The sequence below is a fragment of the Protomyctophum bolini genome, assembly GCF_963924005.1.
Source record: "Protomyctophum bolini genome assembly, chromosome: 4".
NCBI lineage: Eukaryota > Metazoa > Chordata > Actinopteri > Myctophiformes > Myctophidae > Protomyctophum > Protomyctophum bolini.
In genome coordinates this window covers 6,563,725-6,582,328 of record NC_137865.1, presented here as the reverse complement: position 1 = coordinate 6,582,328, position 18,604 = coordinate 6,563,725, and the positions used below count along the sequence as shown (strand labels likewise).

Sequence of the window (18,604 nt, the reverse complement as noted above, 5' to 3'; positions counted from 1 at the left end):
GCGTCACAGTGCAGTCAGCTTTCCTTACACGCTTGAGCTCCAGAGGAAGGTGTGAACTGAATTTGAATATACTGTACTGCGATGATCGAGCTTGTAGGTCTGCTATTTCTGAAAAATGTAGTGCAAATCTTTGAATATATATTATTTCAGAGCCAACGTTTTTAACTCAATTCTTTCCTGGAACAACATGTTTTCAGATGGGGGGTCGGCGGCCCGGAGGTCCTTGACATGAAATATTTTGAGAACGACTGACACAGAAACATGGGGTTTTTCGGAAAACTGTCAGGATTTAGAAGGCATTTGTAGAATCGTCCTCAGGTCTAAATGGGAAGTAGAGGGAGTAGAAAGTGGATAGTGGATAGTGAACATACTATTAAATCCATCCACATGGAGTCATACTGTACATATCAATCCTTATTCCCGGTGCTTCTCAAAGTAGGCTCTGTTTTATTTGTGACTATAGGTTGCGGATTACTATGAAAACCTGCAAAACCGGTCAGTTGATCCGTCAGTCGATCCGTCAGTGACTCCGTCACGCCACCATATATGGTTGTCAGCCTCATGAAACGCTCCATATATATGGCTGTCTCCATATATTAAGTTCACAACACTGACCTCATCAAACCCCGGGTTATTAACTGGACTGGATCATCACCTCGATCTGCATATATGGAGCCGGCCTCTACATCTGACCTCAAACCTCAAACCCTTAGATCTCCATATATGGAGCTGACCTGAACCTACATTCCTTATGTTGATTCTCCCCCACCCGTCCTTCCTCTTCGATGTCTCCCTTTTGACTGATACCTGTCCATTTAAACTCTAGATGGACCCGCCCCAAAGTTATTAGTGCAGCCACGCCAGACAGCCGGCGAAAACTAGATTTCTCAACAGGCCCGAAAATGAAGGCCCGGCCCTACCCGGGTCCTCATCAAACCCCCCCCCCCGCTGCCACTCTTAGATCCCCATATATGGAGCTGACCTGTTCTGACATTCCATATGTTGATCTGACCTCATCAAACCCTGTACACTCAAGACACGCTCCATATATGACCAGACCTCATCAAACCCTGTACACTCAAGACACGCTCCATATATGGCCAGAACCTCATCAAACCCTGTACACCCAAGACACTGCCCCCGCTGCCTCCATTTAAATTCCATTATGTTGATCTGACGTCATCAAACCCTGTATACACTCAAGACACGCTCCATATATGGCCAGTGCAGAATTAATTCCATACGTTGATCTGACCTCCCCCATGCCAAAGAAGCGCCAGCGCTCGCCCAGCAGTCTTTTCCGTCACCCAGGCGAGATACGTGCACGCAGGGCATCTTACATGTTCTCTCTCTCTCTCTCTCTCTCTCTCTCTCTCCAGGCCTGGATCCGTCCCAGAGACAGGGAGTGGAGGAGCTGATCAGTGTGGCACCGTGTCAGTTTGACCACGCCGCCCTGTTCGCCATGCTGCAGAAGCACACGTTGCAGCATCGCATGAACGACTCCTTCTCCTGCCTGGTATGTAACTGTATGTATGTGACGGCAAAGGCCTCCTATAGGGGTAGGTGGTGGGATGGGATGCGTCTGCCCCTTGTTGTATAGGTGTCGGTGTGCGACCATTATCCCATTCTGACCTGAGATCAGATTCATACGAGGTTTCCACTGGACACACACTGGTCTGATTAACCCATTCTGACCTGAGATCAGATTCTAAAAATGTCAGTCGTTCTTCGATTTTTCAAAAATAGCAGACCTACAAGCTCGTAGCGCGCCACTCGGTGGCGCGCTATGAGCTTGTAGATCTGCTATAGCCCGTAGCACTTGCCGTAGCCTTGACATCATTGCAGGCTCTCATGCCTGCAAATTGTATAGGCAATGCATTTCCCAAAAAATTCTACAATTGTGAAAATGGCAGATCTACAAGTTCACAACCCGTCACAGTCAGGGTGGTCCTGATCCGAGCACATGGTCGGAATGCAGGGCCATCTTTATGAAGAGAGAGAGTCCACGGGTTCACGTACTTTTTATTTGCATTGTAAATCCCCATAGGGGGGATTTTTAGATCGCCTCATATAAGAACTGTGATTGAAAGATAAGCAAATCATCCCGGCCGTTTCACTCGTATGAAGAATCAACTGACTGAGAGAAAACGCTAGTGTTATATTGCTGCTGAATTAGTTACATTTTCGATTGAAACAGACTGTATCAAATATGAGTGATAGTACATTAAAAAAAAATACCGGATCAACCTCAAACTAATTGCAAAAAAAACTAACTCTGATTTTGTATCTTCAATATATCCTGCATGACACAAAAAAAAAGTTGCCTGTTCCATTCCAAGAATTAGTTTTGCATAAAAAACATTGGGCTAAATTTGGCCACAGCCCCAAATGTGCTGACCTCATCACATTTGTGATGACGGCTATGGCCATAAGAAGTTAAGCATCCGGATTACAATAGCCATAAGGGATTTATTGATTAATAATTACGTCAATAACGCCAATAGCCCAAAAGGGGGTTAACTGGCGTGCCTTTGAAAGGACTTGCAAGTGAACTCGGGGGTTTGCATGAGGCCGGGGCCCAAGCTTCTATATCATATCATATCATAATATAATCATATCATCATATCATCATAATCATATCATCATAATTCTGACAAAGTCCGTCTGTCACTGTGACCGCCGTAGCTCCTCACCGCCTGCACCAATCGCTCCCACTTTTCACACAGGCATTGACCATAATAATATGGAGGCCTTAGCGGAGCCCTTTTTCCAATTTAACAAATTATAAATTAATAATGAATTTATCAGTGAATTAAAAATGCGACCGGGGCGCCCGTACCCCCCGTAGTTTCTCTATTAAATCAAAGTCATCGTTGGAACAATGGCTCAAAATGTAACCTAAATAGCTGCGGGGGCCGGCCCCTAGTAGTCCCTGCTGATTATTGACCGATGGAACTGGCCCATGGCCAGTATGTGGTTGATGCTCACTGTTCCAGCATCTACTGGTGCACCGCTGGTTGTTGGACTTTTTTTATTTAACCCATTCTGACCTGAGATCAGATTCATACGAGGTTTCCACTGGACACACACTGGTCTGATGAACCCATTCTGACCTGAGATCAGATTCTAAAAATGTCAGTCGTTCTTCGAATTTTCAAAAATAGCAGACCTACAAGCTCGTAGCGCGCCACTCGGTGGCGCGCTATGAGCTTGTAGATCTGCTATTTTTCAATAGCTAAAGCGTAACATGATGCTAACACCAAAATGGGTTCCCGTTCAGAATGGCTTAAACATTTTCAACGATAGCCCTATACTTAGTGCTTACAGTATGTCATTATCGGACAATTTCCCCAAAATATTCATAAATTGTCTCAAAATAAAACAAATAAATAATTAAAATAACAATAATAATAAATAACAATAATGAAAAATAAATGTGCATATACAGTATATAGTCAAAAATAGCTGATCTCCTATAGGTCACAACAACTCACCACGATGTGGCATGTCACGATGGGATGCGTGTTGTGAGCTTGTAGATCAGCTATTTTCACTATGCAATCGTATGACAACTTGCATTTTGCATTTATGGCTAAAAGTGTTGTGAAGAACTGAACGATTATTCATCCGTTATTTTAACTTAAAGTCCACACAGGTAATGATTGTTGGCTCCTGGCACCGTGGTTGTTTTTTTAGTTAACATAAGAAGAAGAAACACTTAAATTAGGCAATTTGGAGGTTGGAAGAACGGGACAAAGGGCTCGACATGGGTAGAGGGGAAAAAACTTCAAACTTGAACCCTGAATGTACCATCAGCTGACCTTTGGTCAACTTATAAGATGGCACACGGAGTTTAAAACTGAAATGAGATAATAATAAACAGGATTTGCCTTCGGAGGAAAATAAAGTGAGACGAGGTCTTGAGACGAGGTCTTGAGACGAGGTCTTGAGACGAGGTCTTGAGACGAGGTCTTAAGTCACTGTTTTCCCAGTGCCTTGGGTCTGTTGGGGCAGTGTAGCAGGGCCACATACATACATACATACATACATACATACATACATGCATGTATACATGCCTCAGGGCGGTCTAGCTCCCTGGATGAGGGGATAAACGCTTCTAATCAATACTTTCCAAATAGAAACATGACCCCCTCACTCCACGGACAACTGCTGTGATTGCTCAATGGAGGATGGTGTGTGCGTGTGTTGTGGGGGGGTTATTAACAGACCTTATAGGGGTCGGTCGCAACGTGCGAGTTTGGGCCGTGCTTTATGCAACAGTTTTCTGAAAAATCGGTTTTAATTTGTAAGGAACATAAATTTGTGGGATTTATGTGGGTATAGGGCCCATGGACAAAAAAGTGCCAATTCCTCTCTGCCAAACAGCTTATTCTGCTGTTGTCATTGACTCTTTGGATGGATCCATCTAGTAACAAGTATAAGAAACGTTTTAAAGGTATTCATTTAAACCAAACACTGACGTCCTAATTCTTTGTTACGCAATATTGCGTCCTAGTCTATATCGTCTCTGTCGGGTGGAAACCTCATATGTCCAAAACCCCTACTTTTCTGGATTCAAATACAAGAATGGCAAAAGTTGCAGATCGACATGCTCAAACCTTGTGCAAAGTGATGCTTTTGTGCAGAAATGTACTAAAAAGAAAAACGTAAAATATGTAGATTATATATGCGGTTTCTGCACTATTATATTATATATACACAGAATATTAACCCTAGAAAATAAGAACATTGGCTGAACAAATCAAATGAAAATGTGTATAGTAAAAGGTGACATCTGTGCCTCCTTCATTTTGGTTCATACCTGCCTCACCTGTGGGTTATACTTCCCAGCCAGCCTCTGCAATTAGACCTCTGCATCCATTCAGAGACCCTCCTGTCTTATACATTCTCTCTCTCTCTAAATGCTTTTGTAATGACGGGGGTCTTTTGTATTTCCAACCTGAGCCCCTTTTACAAAAAAAGATGGGCTTTTACCAAAAGGGCAGTGCCTTGGTCTAGGAGGGGGGGGGACATCTGTTGATGAGTGGGTTGGGTTCTTCTCAGAGATTCACAAAGGGGCCTGAGACCCAACAACAACAGTAATTACCAGAGCAACTCCATTCCCCTGCCCCAGGTTTGGTTGCATCGTGACCGAGCTCCCAGAAGAAAGAAAAACTAATATATATATATATATATATATATATATTCGACCCGAAGCCCCAAAATGACTTTGAGCCCTGCCGTTTTAAAGTGGCACAGCTGGCCCTATATACCTACAAAGTCAAACCTGGGAGTATTGAGTTTAACCACCGAAAAGTGTACAAATTGACCCATTCGTGAACGACGGTTCATTGCACTATACATGAATAAACAGTACATGAACGAACTGTCAAGAACGAGAAAGAACCATGCAGGGGAAACCAAGACAAACCCCCCCCCCCCCCCCCCCCATTTACAGTACACAGAATACACTGTGAAGTTGAACATAAAACAAATCTATCACACTGTAGAATACACTAGTGACAAGCTGTTTTGTGACGAGTCCCGTATTAGCAGCCACTGCAGGGGGAAAAAAAGAAATAATGAGAAACACGGATGGAAGGATTTGACTTGGCACGCGGCCAGGGTATAGCACAGTCTGGAAGGATCTCAGGACCCCCCCCCCCCCCCCCCCTGAAACATTGGCTAGGGAAGCGGAACGCTAAGGGTCACGGGATCATACAGACTGACCACTGAACTGGACAATGTCCTGCTATGACCAATATTTAGCTTCTATTCCGTCTTATGGTTCGTTTCTTATGTTAAAAAAAGAATCCGCTGCACTCTTTGACCCCGGACGTGACCCACTTTATTGGCGCTTGTGCGTCGTGCCCACGTGTGTTTTAGTTTGCTTCTGCTTATGAATGAATGAATGAATGAATGCATCTGTCTTAACCCATTCTGAACGGGAACCCGTTTTGGTGTTAGCATCATGTTATGCTTTAGCTATTGAAAAATAGCAGATCTACAAGCTCATAGCGCGCCACCGAGTGGCGCGCTACGAGCTTGTAGGTCTGCTATTTTTGAAAAATCGAAGAACGACTGACATTTTTTAAAATCTGATCTCAGGTCAGAATGGGTTAATCAGACCCAGTGTGTGTCCAGTGGAAACCTCGTATGAATCTGATCTCAGGTCAGAATGGGTTAAAGTGCCACTATATGTCACTCAAAATAAGTGAAAAAAGAAAAGAAAAAGATGGACATACAGTGACATGCTGTGAGCTTTGTACAGTATACTGTATATCTGTAATTTTTCTAATAGCCAATGCAAAAAAAATCTGAAATGACACGGATGCTTTCCTGGTTTTGATGATGGGATAAAAATGTAATTTTGTCCAATCTGTATATGGTAGAGTGTGTTAATACAATACGACTTATATTTGAGGTGGTTGTATTCGGTTTCCCTGCCTCTTCTATCGAGACATTTCGTGGGAAAGAGCATCGTGTCTCACTGGCGTCTTCGTCGGGTGCCTGACGAAGACCCATAGGGCGTCGAAGCGTTGTCATCCTTATCCCATTCTGACCTGAGATCAGATTCATACGAGGTTTCCACTGGACACACACTGGTCTGATTAACCCATTCTGACCTGAGATCAGATTCTAAAAATGTCAGTCGTTCTTCGATTTTTCAAAAATAGCAGACCTACAAGCTCGTAGATGAGCTTGTATATCTGCTATTTTTCAATAGCTAAAGCATAACATGATGCTAACACCAAAATGGGATCCCGTTCAGAATGGGTTAAATCTAAATAAAATTCCCGTGCGAGCTACAAAACAGTGTGTGGACCAAATAAAATTGCCTTGCCTTGCCTTTTATATATATACAGCAGAAACAAAACGGCACAAGAACGCCAGTTAAACCGAAAGGATAACCCAGTAAAACCATGGAAAGCGTCCGTGTCTTCTTTTGAATTTTGCCTCGCCTATTCAGAAATAACAGACATACAAGCTCACAGCGTGTATAACGTCGTGCTGTGCTATATGAGCTTGTACATCTGCTATTTCTTTTACATTTTTGAAAAAGTCTTGAAAGTGTGAGAACTGCTGATTTTTAGAAGGCATCTGATCCATATTTGTTTTAGTGTTTTTATTAGTAATCACTCCCATCAAACCTGTGCGAGTGTCAGGCTATCATCGTTAAATCATTGGCTGCCATGAGCTACCATGGTGAACTCTAATATAATTACTCAGACGCATGCACCCACACACACACACCCACACACACACACACACACACACGCACGCACGCACACGCACACTCACAGACACACACTCACAGACACACACACACACACACACACACACACACGCACGCACGCACGCACGCGCACACTCACAGACACACACTCACAGACACACACACACACACACACACACACACGCACACGCACACGCACACGCACACACGCGCGCGCGCGCACACACACACACACACAGTCTCCAAGCCTCCCACTACTCGGCATGCTTTAAATTTGTTACCCTCTCCACAAAAGAAAAGAAGCAATTATGTGTTTTATTAATTAGAAATATCATGGCTGTCTGAAGTTGAAAAGAGAAGCTCTAAATTGCTCGTCGGTTTCTCACATGGAAGCGTAAACGGTTGACCTTGAGAACGAAAACACAAGACAAAAAAAAAGACAATGAACGTGGTGTTTTTTCTCTAAACGAATGATTTTTTTTGTTTCATCCGGTACACACAAAGTAAAAAAAGATGTGCAATTGACTGCATATTGACTAAATATTGGCCATGTATACTCTATTGTCAAGGTGGAAGCCCAAACCATTCATGGCAAAATGGTTGTTTCTTAAAAAAATTAAATTCCGAATATACATCAAATAATAGTAATACTTGGGTAACACTTGCTATGCATCCAATGTCTATATGATCTGCTTATAACACTGTACAAGTATAGTAAGATCTCATAAGCATATATACACATTCACAGAAAGAAGAGAAAAAAAAGGAAAACGCCATCAAACACACCAACATAAAAAAAGCTGAGATATATATCGCACGCATTGATGAAGTGCAACTCGTCAGTTGTGGTTACTGCCATTTAGCAATCTCTGATTAAGCATTTTAATTGACAGGAACAAATGAGTGCTTAAATCTATTATAGTCACACCGTGGTGGAGTCTTATATCTCCTGCCAGAAGACAGTAGCTCGTACACTCACTCATAATAGAGTATATAAAAGATCTAGTTTCGAGCTTGTAGATCCGCTATACTTTTGTTGCTTTTGTCTGTATTTTTTATGATCAAGCAGGGAGTTCATTTATGAGAGAAATGTCCAAAATGTGAAGATAAGAGGTTTCTGACCAACACCGGCGAAGTGTCCACCAGTACTTGCACAAGTATACCGTTGCTCTATACTTGCTCAAATAATCTTCAACAGTCAGTTCAGTTTGCACAAATGGCAAATAGTAGCTAGCTATACCCCCAAAGTCTTGACATTTCGGGGTGACGGGGCGTCAAATTATTTTGCCCGTGTCATTCTCCGAGGCGCTCGGCAGGACGAGGCTCATGACGATGACACAGGACGAGGGGACTGCCAATTAAGTCTCTTGGCTCTAACGAGGCATTCGGCTTGTTAGCGGCTAATTGAGCGGTCAGCGCCAAGTGGGAGAGTTCGCCATCTGTTTGTCAAAGAGGAACATCTTGTCACTTGTCGCCAGTAGTACGCGACGACGGCGGCGACGATGACGAGCGGGGCTCTGGTTTCCTCCGTGCTATTCCTTTTGTAGTGTGATATTAATAGCTCTGACTCAGGCAGAGACAAAAGGCTCCGGGAGAATGCTGAGAGAGGGGAAGAGTGAAACTGAACATCTCCTCCGAGCCAAAGGGAGCTCAGGGCAGTGGCAAAAAAAAGTGTCAAGGACCACAGCATTGAGTATATGTACGGTGTTATGTAAAACGTTTGATTCTGTGTCCAAAATTAGTTTAAAACCGCAAAACAAAGGGTATATTAAATATAGTATATATATCGTATAAGTAAATATTCAAATGTGCTATGGTCATGATTCATCAGGAGCCTGGATGACTTGGTTCCAGGCTCAACATAGTTAATATAAATATTTGTTTTTTGTGAAAGAAAAATGAATGGTCTTTTGATCTGTTGCACCACAAAATGGCCGCCACTGCTATGCCCTATTCATTGTTGTTCATTGTTATTGCAGCAGTCAAGCTGGAATTGATCAGTTCATTTCACGTTATAACATGTTGTTGCATGACAGAAACCTCTTATCTCCATATTCTAACTTTTTGAGGTTTTTTTTGTAAATTAACGAGTCAACGACCTACTTGGTAAAACTACAACGTCGCACATAAAGCATCAACCTGGAAATGTGGCGCGAAGCGACATGTTTTGCTTTTGAGTTTGCAGGTCTGTTGCTTTTGCCATTTTTTAAATTTGAATCCTGAAAAATAACTATTTTCGGTTCCCCCCGCTGTCTGTTTCCACCCGACAGGCGTGTTACATCCACGTCAATTCACCTAAATCAGAACGGGGGGTTATCAGATTTAACCAGGTGATCAGATTTGGCCTGATTGAGCAGTTGAGCTGATCAAAAACAAAATAGCATAAAACGTGTTTCCCCACGTCCTCAGTATAGGCAGAATGTATCTTATTTAGACGCATCATCTGGGACGAGTCTGTTCCGTGCTCGCTCTCGGTCGTGAACCCTCCTGGGTCGGCCGTCATCACCCGGAGACACCCGGCTGTCACGCCAAGTGGTGGGCGGCGGCTCAGCCGAGGTGCTAATTTGTTAATTATTTTCTTCTGGAGAGAGGAATCTTAATTAGCCATGTAAGTTTCGTGCCTAATTTGGTGATTATGCGAGGGATGAATGAACCGATGATGAGCGATCCTGGGATTTTCAAATTGTTAACCCCCCCCCCCACTTCGCCACTGTTTGCTAATGTTAATTTCCATTTCTTTTTTTTTTAAATTAGCCCAATGAATTAATTGTTAATTGACCCTCTGTCTGTCGTTAAATCATTAGAAGAATGAAAGCTCTTTTAAGATTTTTTTTCCCTTTCCTTTTCCTTTTATGGTTGTCACTACCATTTAATTTTCTGATGTATGGCTTTCACTTTTGCCAATCTCAGAAACTCCTTTAGTTGTCTCCACCAGGCCGAAGGCATGGGGAGAGAGTATGTTTTGCACTCCGTCCGTCCGTGTGTGTGTGTGTGTGCGTGTGTGTGTGTGTGTGTGTGTGTGTGTGTGTGTGTGTGTGTGTGTGTGTGTGTGTGTGTCCGTCCGTCCGTCCGTCCGTTACCAGCTAATCTCCGCCACCGTTGGCCCGATCCATGCCAAACTTTGCACACACACTCCCTGGATGCCAACGACGAACCTCTGCCCCAAATATTCCTCAACGGCCTGTCATAGCGCCACCATGAGGCCGGATTAGGCAAAGCACATTTGTGTAGATTACTCGTACACATTTTAATCCATACATCACACAATTCGGTATACACTATCTCCATAGTCATGTGATCAACACGGATCTGCACCATTTCCCATCTTCCATCCTGATTGGCTAAGATTGGCTTCCAAAGCTCACATTGATTGGTCCGTTTCGAACAAAATGCCACAAATCACAGTGTGCAATTTCCGGGAAATTATACAAGCACATTTCCACTAGGCCGAGGACGACATGCCACTCATTATTCTCCCAAATCAGCCTCACGGTGGCGCTATAACAGGCCAATTCCTGTTTTTAGTTATAACTGCATCGATCTGTATACAACGTATGTATGCGCACTCCCTAGAGGCCATGGAAAAACGTTGTCCCTGCATCCCTCCACATCTGCCGGTTATAGCGCCACCATGAGGCCGATTTCTGCAAAACATATTGCTTATGTTAGTCGCACAGATTTCATCCAAATGTCACGCAAATCGGTACACATGATCTCTGTTGTAGTCATGTGATCAAGACGAGTCTGTTGGATTTCTCAGATTCTACACTGATTGGCTAACATTGCCTTCCAAACTTTTCAGGGTTGGCCCGTTTTGTACAAAATGCTGCACATGTCCTGCTCATCCAGCCACCCATGCTATGACTGATGCATTTCCTCAACAAAATGGAAAAAAAAAATGTTTATATTACTCCTAAACATTTTGCCAAAGATCTCACACAGTCTTATCCTCCTGGTGGAGACCTGTGCCCAGAAGGGCACCTTTTCTAGTTGACAATTAAGATTGTTTTTGTAGATTATTTATGTAGTAATATATTTTCACATTTAGCAAGGCCTATATGTTTTGCTGTCTCATATTTACACAATTGAATCATGATGGATCTCAGGATCAGGTGCGTCTAATGTGAATGTATATGGGTTTCAGCCCCTTTCTCTTCCATCATAAAAAAGTATAAAACATTTATGTGGACAAACAAAAACAAGTGGTGGTATTTCCTCAGCTTTCTGCTATAGCCGGTGAAACGCCCAGGAATCGAACCCGGGTCTCCCGTTAGGTGGAAAGCCAACACTATAACCACTAGCCTAAAGGGGGCATTCCCCCTTGATTGGGGGAGATATTAGGCTTTTGGTCATCAGGCAGAGGCTCTGAAACACTACTGCTGCACAGGCACAAGCTGATTAGTCCAGCACTGTGTGAGTTTATCTCCAGACATAACAGAGGCAGGCAGACAGGAAGACAGACAGACAGACAGACAGACCCTCCTGGTGGCCACACCATAAACATTGCGGTTATACAGTAAACATTGAGTATTAAAAATTGGTACAGAAGGACGTGTGGTTAAAGTAGAGAACTGTATCTAAATGGGCTCTGATGTACGGCGAGTCCTGGGTACGATTCCTGAACCCGGAGGACACTTGCTGCGTGTCACTCCCCGAATATCTCCCTGTTACAGTACCTGTCACTCTCTGATTATCGGTTCTCATAGTATTGTCGGGGGATCCCCAGTGGTCCCCAGCTAAATGTGTTAATATAGCATCACAGTCATGTTAACCACTTAATCCATCTATACGCTGGCTACTTAAAAATAACAGTACAGTACAACTCTAGGTACAGCTGATGTTGCTGCTATATGTTTGATTCTTTCAATGTAAGTGGTTAAATGTCTGAAAACACACAAATAAGGTGAATCCACCATATGTGACCAGATTTGACTGAGAGCCTGCCATCGCGCAAACATTTTTTTTCTTTTTCAAAATGAGTTAATAGCACAGGCAGACTCTTCACATACTAGAGCATGTCTGAAATAAGTGTCAGAGCTGAAATCGACATGAAATAATTGCGTAAACATGTATAGCTAGGTGTAATTAAGTTAGGGTTAGGGTTGAAAGGTCCACAGAAGTGAAACCTTTCAAGCCTGTTTTCTCAACTCGCTGTTTTCAGCAAGACATTACGCTATAAGCCATATCTCCAAAACTGGTGGGTCAAACTGAACAACCAATATGTCATTTTGAAGCTATGATTCCCTGCAAATTCCTGTGCATTCCACAGTTTTGGGGCCAGAAGGGAGAAGAGTTTGGGACGTGTGGAGCGTTGTCCTGGCGTTTTTAGTGAGGGTACTTCAAGCTTTCCTGATATGTGGGAGCCATACCTTTGGTTGCTTTGAATGCCAGCATCATACAGTAAATGAATGAATGTGTATTTCTGTATGAATTAATGTGTATTTATGTTGTCGCACAGGGCTGGTTCAGTCCGGGCCCAGGTGTTTGTGCTGGACGAGTACTGTGCCCGCTACGGCGTCCGCGGCTGCCACCGCCACCTCAGCTACCTGCGGGACCTGATGGACTACTCCGAGGACAGCGCCCTGGTGGACCCCACGCTGCTGCACTACAGCTACGCCTTCTGCGCCTCCCACGTGCACGGAAACAGGTACGTCCACCACTGTCCCTTAACCCATTCTGACCTGAGATCAGATTCTTAAAAATGTCTTCTACATCCTGACAGTTTTCTGAAAAGGCCATGTTTCTATGTCAGTCGTTCTTCGATTTTTCAAAACTAGCAGACCCTACAAGCTCGTAGCGCGCCACGAGTGGCGCGCTATGAGCTTGTAGATCTGCTATTTTTCAATAGCTTAAAGCATAACATAATGCTAACACCAAAAGGGGTTCCTGCCCAAAATGGGTTAAGAAATGAAACTGAGCCTGCATGATTGATCTCATTGGTACTATCACAGTATACCTGACTTTCTACACAACGTCCAATATTTTCGGATAACCATGTCATTGCAGGGGAAAAAAATGTGTCCAAAGTGTTCCACAAAATATATCGACAAGTTGGCAGAAATTATTCTGAAATTGCCGAATTGCATGTCTTCAAGCGTACACGTATATCCAACGTGTCACGATGCGTTGTGAGCTCATAGATATTTTCAGACAGACATACGGAGAGATACAGTACATGCAGAGATTGGTTGTGCTTAAGGGGAACTTTTTATTATTACTATGAATTGAAGCTTATCCTACAAAATACCCACATGGGCACATATGCACAGTTATACGTAAAAACATGTCGAATACAATATCGCTTCTTGTCGGGTGGAAACCTCATACGTCCAAAACTGTTACCTTTTCAGAACTCAAATTCAAAAGCATCAAAAGTACGCGATATACAAGCTCGAAATGCGGCGAGTGACAGTGGCTGTATAGACAGTATGATCAAGTAGTAGTAGGGCGTTAATATTGACGAAGAGGAAAAAAAACCCACAAAAAGAATATGGACGGCCTGCGATTCTTCTTTACATATATGAGCAGTTTAACATCCTTCAGCCACTTGTGGGCTTAACCCATTCTGACCGGGCACCCATTTTGGTGTTAGCATTATGTTATGCTTTAGCTAATAAAAAACAGCAGACCTACAAGCTCGTATCGCGCCACTCGGTGGCGCGATACGAGCTTGTAGGTCTGCTATTTTTGAAAAATTCGAAGAACGACTGACATTTTTAGAATCTGATCTCAGGTCAGAATGGGTTAATCAGACCAGTGTGTGTCCAGTGGAAACCTCGTATGAATCTGATCTCAGGTCAGAATGGCTTAAATACGCTGTAATAATAATGATCTCCCTAAAGCGGTTTATATGTTTCTTGCGCGTTCGTCGGGCCAAGCGCCTCTTGACCTCCCTGCTGGTAAAATACTCATATCTGTGCCTTTTCTCTTTGTCCAGTCATTTAGTCAATTAGAGACATAATGATTATAGCTTCTTCCTGTGGTAATCACTGTATATATAAATGGCTGGGTGGGCGGGTGGCTTGCGGGCCATTGGGGGGGGGGGGGGGGGGGGCTTGTCGGGAATTGGCTTTTTGTCAGTTGGAGCTGTAATTTGAATAATTGATGTCCATTCAGTGCTCCTGGTGCTTTTTGAGTGGGTGTGTGGAGGGGGGGGGGGGGGGGGGGGAGGACGAGCCTGCACACACGAGGGAGAGACCGGAGACATGTTCCAGAAAGTGGAGAAAACCTAACGCTGTTTCCAAGTGGAACCGTAAGGGTCCATCTATATATATATATATATATATATATTTGAGCCGGTATAACAAGTTGTGGGGCGCACACTGACTTCATGTGCACTTCAGTTCGGCAAGTCATAGACCGCGTGCTTCTCACATGTGGAGAAACGGCGCCTACGCCCCGTGCTCCGCGGCCGTAGCGCGCCACCGACGATACCCGTCGTTCTAAGTTTGGTTACGTTTGTAAACTGTTAAGAGTTACACGTGCATATAAATGAACACAGGATTTTGCGGGGTAGTAGTACACCAGTCTAACGTAAAATTGTACATGTACATTTCATGCTCGGTATGCAAAGTGTTGTAAGAAACTAATAATTCACATTAGGGACTTGATGTTTAGATTCAATATACATTGTGAGTGAAAGGTTATAAAGCAAAGCATGTTAAGGACTATTCATACTAGTTTTAAGTGATAAGGTGACCACCAAAAACACGATGTCACGCCGATAAAGCAACTCACCACTCACCCCAACACATCTCTCTGGTTTTACTAACCACCGTTTAGTAAGTATCAATAGGCCTCTAATTATCAATAACTCAAAATATTAAAGGTAGGTGTTTTGTTGAAACAAATTGTTAAAAGGGGATTAATTGAATTGATTGATAAAGCTCTATAAGACTATATTCTGATAGTGAAATTAATGTTCAGGTGGGTTGCCACTTTCAGCCAACCAGGAGAGAGTACATTTATCAGCTTCAATTGCACTCGTTTATCCTACAGTATCCTGTATGAGTTGTCTCTCCTGGTTGGATACAATTTGTATCCCTACCTGAAGATGCCTTTTCTGTTTGCTAAAGAGCTGGAGATCAGGGATCAGGGATGTGCCAATGAGACATTTTGGCCGATATCGATATCCGATATAATTAATTGCTGTTATGGCCGATAAACGATATTACTGATGTCGATATGATCTCATTCTGTATTGAAATAATATAATAATTGTGTCCATCCTGAAAAATACACGTTGTCTGCATTGCAAGGCTTCAGCAAGTCAGATTTTACTTACATATACCTTTATAATATTGTGTCCTTGTAGATCTGTTCAAGCTGTTACTTTGGGCTCGTTTATCATAAAGACAGACCGATTAATCGGACCGATTAATCGAACCGATGCCGAATAATCTAAAAACAACACAAATAGACTGGACGCGTGGGGGGGGGGAGACTCTTTGTTATAACTTTGTTAAAAATCCACAATGTTTTGATGCGACGGTTAAACTGGAGAGGACAGAACTTGAAGGATCCGCGTCTGTGAGAGCTGAAGCCAACCTTTCGCGACTGACTGACAGACTGTTGCAAAGATGTCGCCGTCAAAGCAACAAGGTTAATGGAGCATTGATACAGCCAGGGGGCAGCACCATGCATGCGCTCGTCAAGAGCCCCCCCCCCCCCCCCCCCCCCCCCTCGGCTGTCATCTCATATCCTTCCACCTGCCAACACGGCCCAGATAGCGGGTTTGTACGTGAAGTGACGAGGTCTTTATCCCGCTATAGCCGATGTCCTTCGCACTGCGCTGCTGTGAGACGAAGGAGGATCAAACCAAACTTCTCGTGTCACCTGCTACTCAAGCCAGGGGTCTTTTGTGCCCCACACCTCTTGAGGAGAGTGACTGACTGACTGACTGACTGACTGACGCACAAGGTCTCTGCCAGCTCACCTTGAGACGGCCAGGCGGGCTCTTGTCGCATGTGATTAAAGAGAAACGGCCAGAGGGTGCCGGTTGTTGTTGTTGGCGAGAAAACCCCACTGGCATATCACACGCTGGTTTTATCGTTTAGTACATATGAGTCACAGCTAGCGTAAACACTTTAGCGCTAACGCAAGCCTACAGACATGCCCCTTCACCACTCGCGCGCATGCACATGTGCGCGCACACACACACACACACACACACAGAGAGAGAGGTTTTGTTACTATACTTGTGAGGACGTCAATATTTTAGGACTGCATTGAAAGAGGCTGGAAAATACCCGATCTACAAGTTGCAATGCTTTGTGAGCTTGTATATGCATGGGGTCTTTTTCCGGTATTTGAACAGCTACCAAATACCTAAACCTATAACCTCTAATAATACATGCCTTTAATCCCCTAACGACCACAACTTGAATCTTAAGGCCAAAACGCACCAATGCAACTAGTCGCATAGAACTATGTCATTAATATACCTTAGAGTTTTTTGCAACATTTTTAAATATACGGTCCTCTCACTATACTTACATAGTCAGTATACTGTAGTAATAGTATAGTGATATAGACATTTTTTAATACGGCAAATGTTAATTTAGTTTGTCTTTTGAATATCATTTCATTTGGGTTATATTTCATCTGAAATATCTTCGGTTAGACGACTTAATATCATAAGATTTTAGTCCACTAAATCTACAGTTGATTTTGTCTGCAAAATTTATTTTGGCTGCCTTAGCCCATTTTGGCCGCGAACCCCTTTTGGTGTTTTAAGCATTACATTATACTTCAGCTATTGAAAAATAGCAGATCTACAAGCTCTGTAGATCTGCTATTTTTGAAAAATCGTGAAAATGTGGCGCTAATCTTTGAATAATATATTCTTTCCCAGCGAATTTTTTTAAACTCAAATCTTTGCTCCCAGGGGGTCACTGGAACAACATATTTTCAGATGGGGGTCAATTATATATAATTGTTGGGGTCCTTGACATGAAATATTGAGCACCACTGAGAAACATAGGTATTTCAGAAAACTATCAGGATTTAGAAGTATTTTTTTTTTTTAATTTCGACGTCAGGTCTAAATCTTATAATAAAGCAATAAGCCACAAGAGGTGTGAGGTTACGTTGTATTTTATAATGGCTGAGAGGTGTGAGGTTACGTTGTATTTTATAATGGCTGAGAGGTGTGGTGAGGCACGAGACGTATAGTCCAATGCCTCCAACTAGGGGTGTAACGATGTATAGTAACTGCATCGAAAAAAACCATTTTAGTTGCAAGAATCGAAGTATATCGAAATGAAAACGGCAACATTGACTTTGTATCGTATCATATCGTTTTGCAATGCAAATAATCGTTTGTTTGTGTGTGTGTATGCTACAGTATTTAGCAATGTTAAGAAGAAAAAATAAAAAGAGGGGGTTTAATTACTTGGTTTAATATAATGTCTATGTATTTTCCAGATAATCACTGTGTTATATCAATATGTAACTGTTTTTAATTTATGTTTGTCTCACCGTCTATATAATGTCTTTGCCTTACACGAAGATAATAATTAATAATTAATATATAAATAATTTTATATAATGCTCTTTCGAGAATAAATAAAGGTTTCAATCATATCCAAATTCATACATTTTCTCTTAAAAAACAGCACTACATCCACATGTTTCACACAGATTTAATCTCTTCGCTAAACAGTTACTGTATCGATTTCAAATCATCGTATCGTATCGCCATAATGAACCAATATCGTCCATGTATGGTATCGTCAACCATGTATCGTGATACATATCATATCGCTATTAAAAAGTATCGTTACACCCCTACAGTAAACCTCCAACCCTCTCAGACATCTCGGATCATAAAACTATTCCTATAATTCACTGGAGAAAGTACCCTTTTGCGGCCACCAGAGCCACGTCCTTGTTTATATACTCAGCCAGTCCCAGTCAGGCTTTGTTGTGTAATAATAATATGTCAACTTTTGCCAAAGGAAACACATTGAGAAAGCAAACGTATACTGTATGTGTTATAGGTCATAACCTCATGCTCATGGGAGCATGAGGGCCTTACACACACCCTGGCCGTGTCGGGGTCGTCTAAAGCACTGCCCCGACCGGGTCAGAGGCCCTCTTTGCTATATACGCGTCGGGTGTCACTACGCCTCTCAGCCATTATAAAATACCCCGTAACCTGAGACCTCTTGTGGCTTTTTGCTTTATTTTACACTCGGTTGAATGCTGGAAATGGCATATCTACAAGCTCACAACACAGTGTCGCATCGGCAACAACTAACATTAACAATTACTCTACTTTTTATTTGTTGACAAAATGGTCAATATTTTTAGCCTTATAGATTTAGTCACGAAAGCTTTTTATTTAAGTTCTTTTTGTTTTTTTGT

General features: G+C 42.7%; 1 protein-coding gene across 1 annotated transcript in view; it reads left to right on the top strand.

Annotated features, from left to right (window-relative positions):
- Positions 1-18,604, top strand: part of cadps2 (Ca++-dependent secretion activator 2) — a 159,033-nt gene that overhangs the window by 68,960 nt on the left and 71,469 nt on the right. Inside the window, 3 exon segments of the mRNA XM_080760671.1 lie at positions 1,380-1,516; positions 12,696-12,713; positions 12,715-12,884. Coding sequence (XP_080616797.1) covers positions 1,380-1,516; positions 12,696-12,713; positions 12,715-12,884 — 325 coding nt within the window.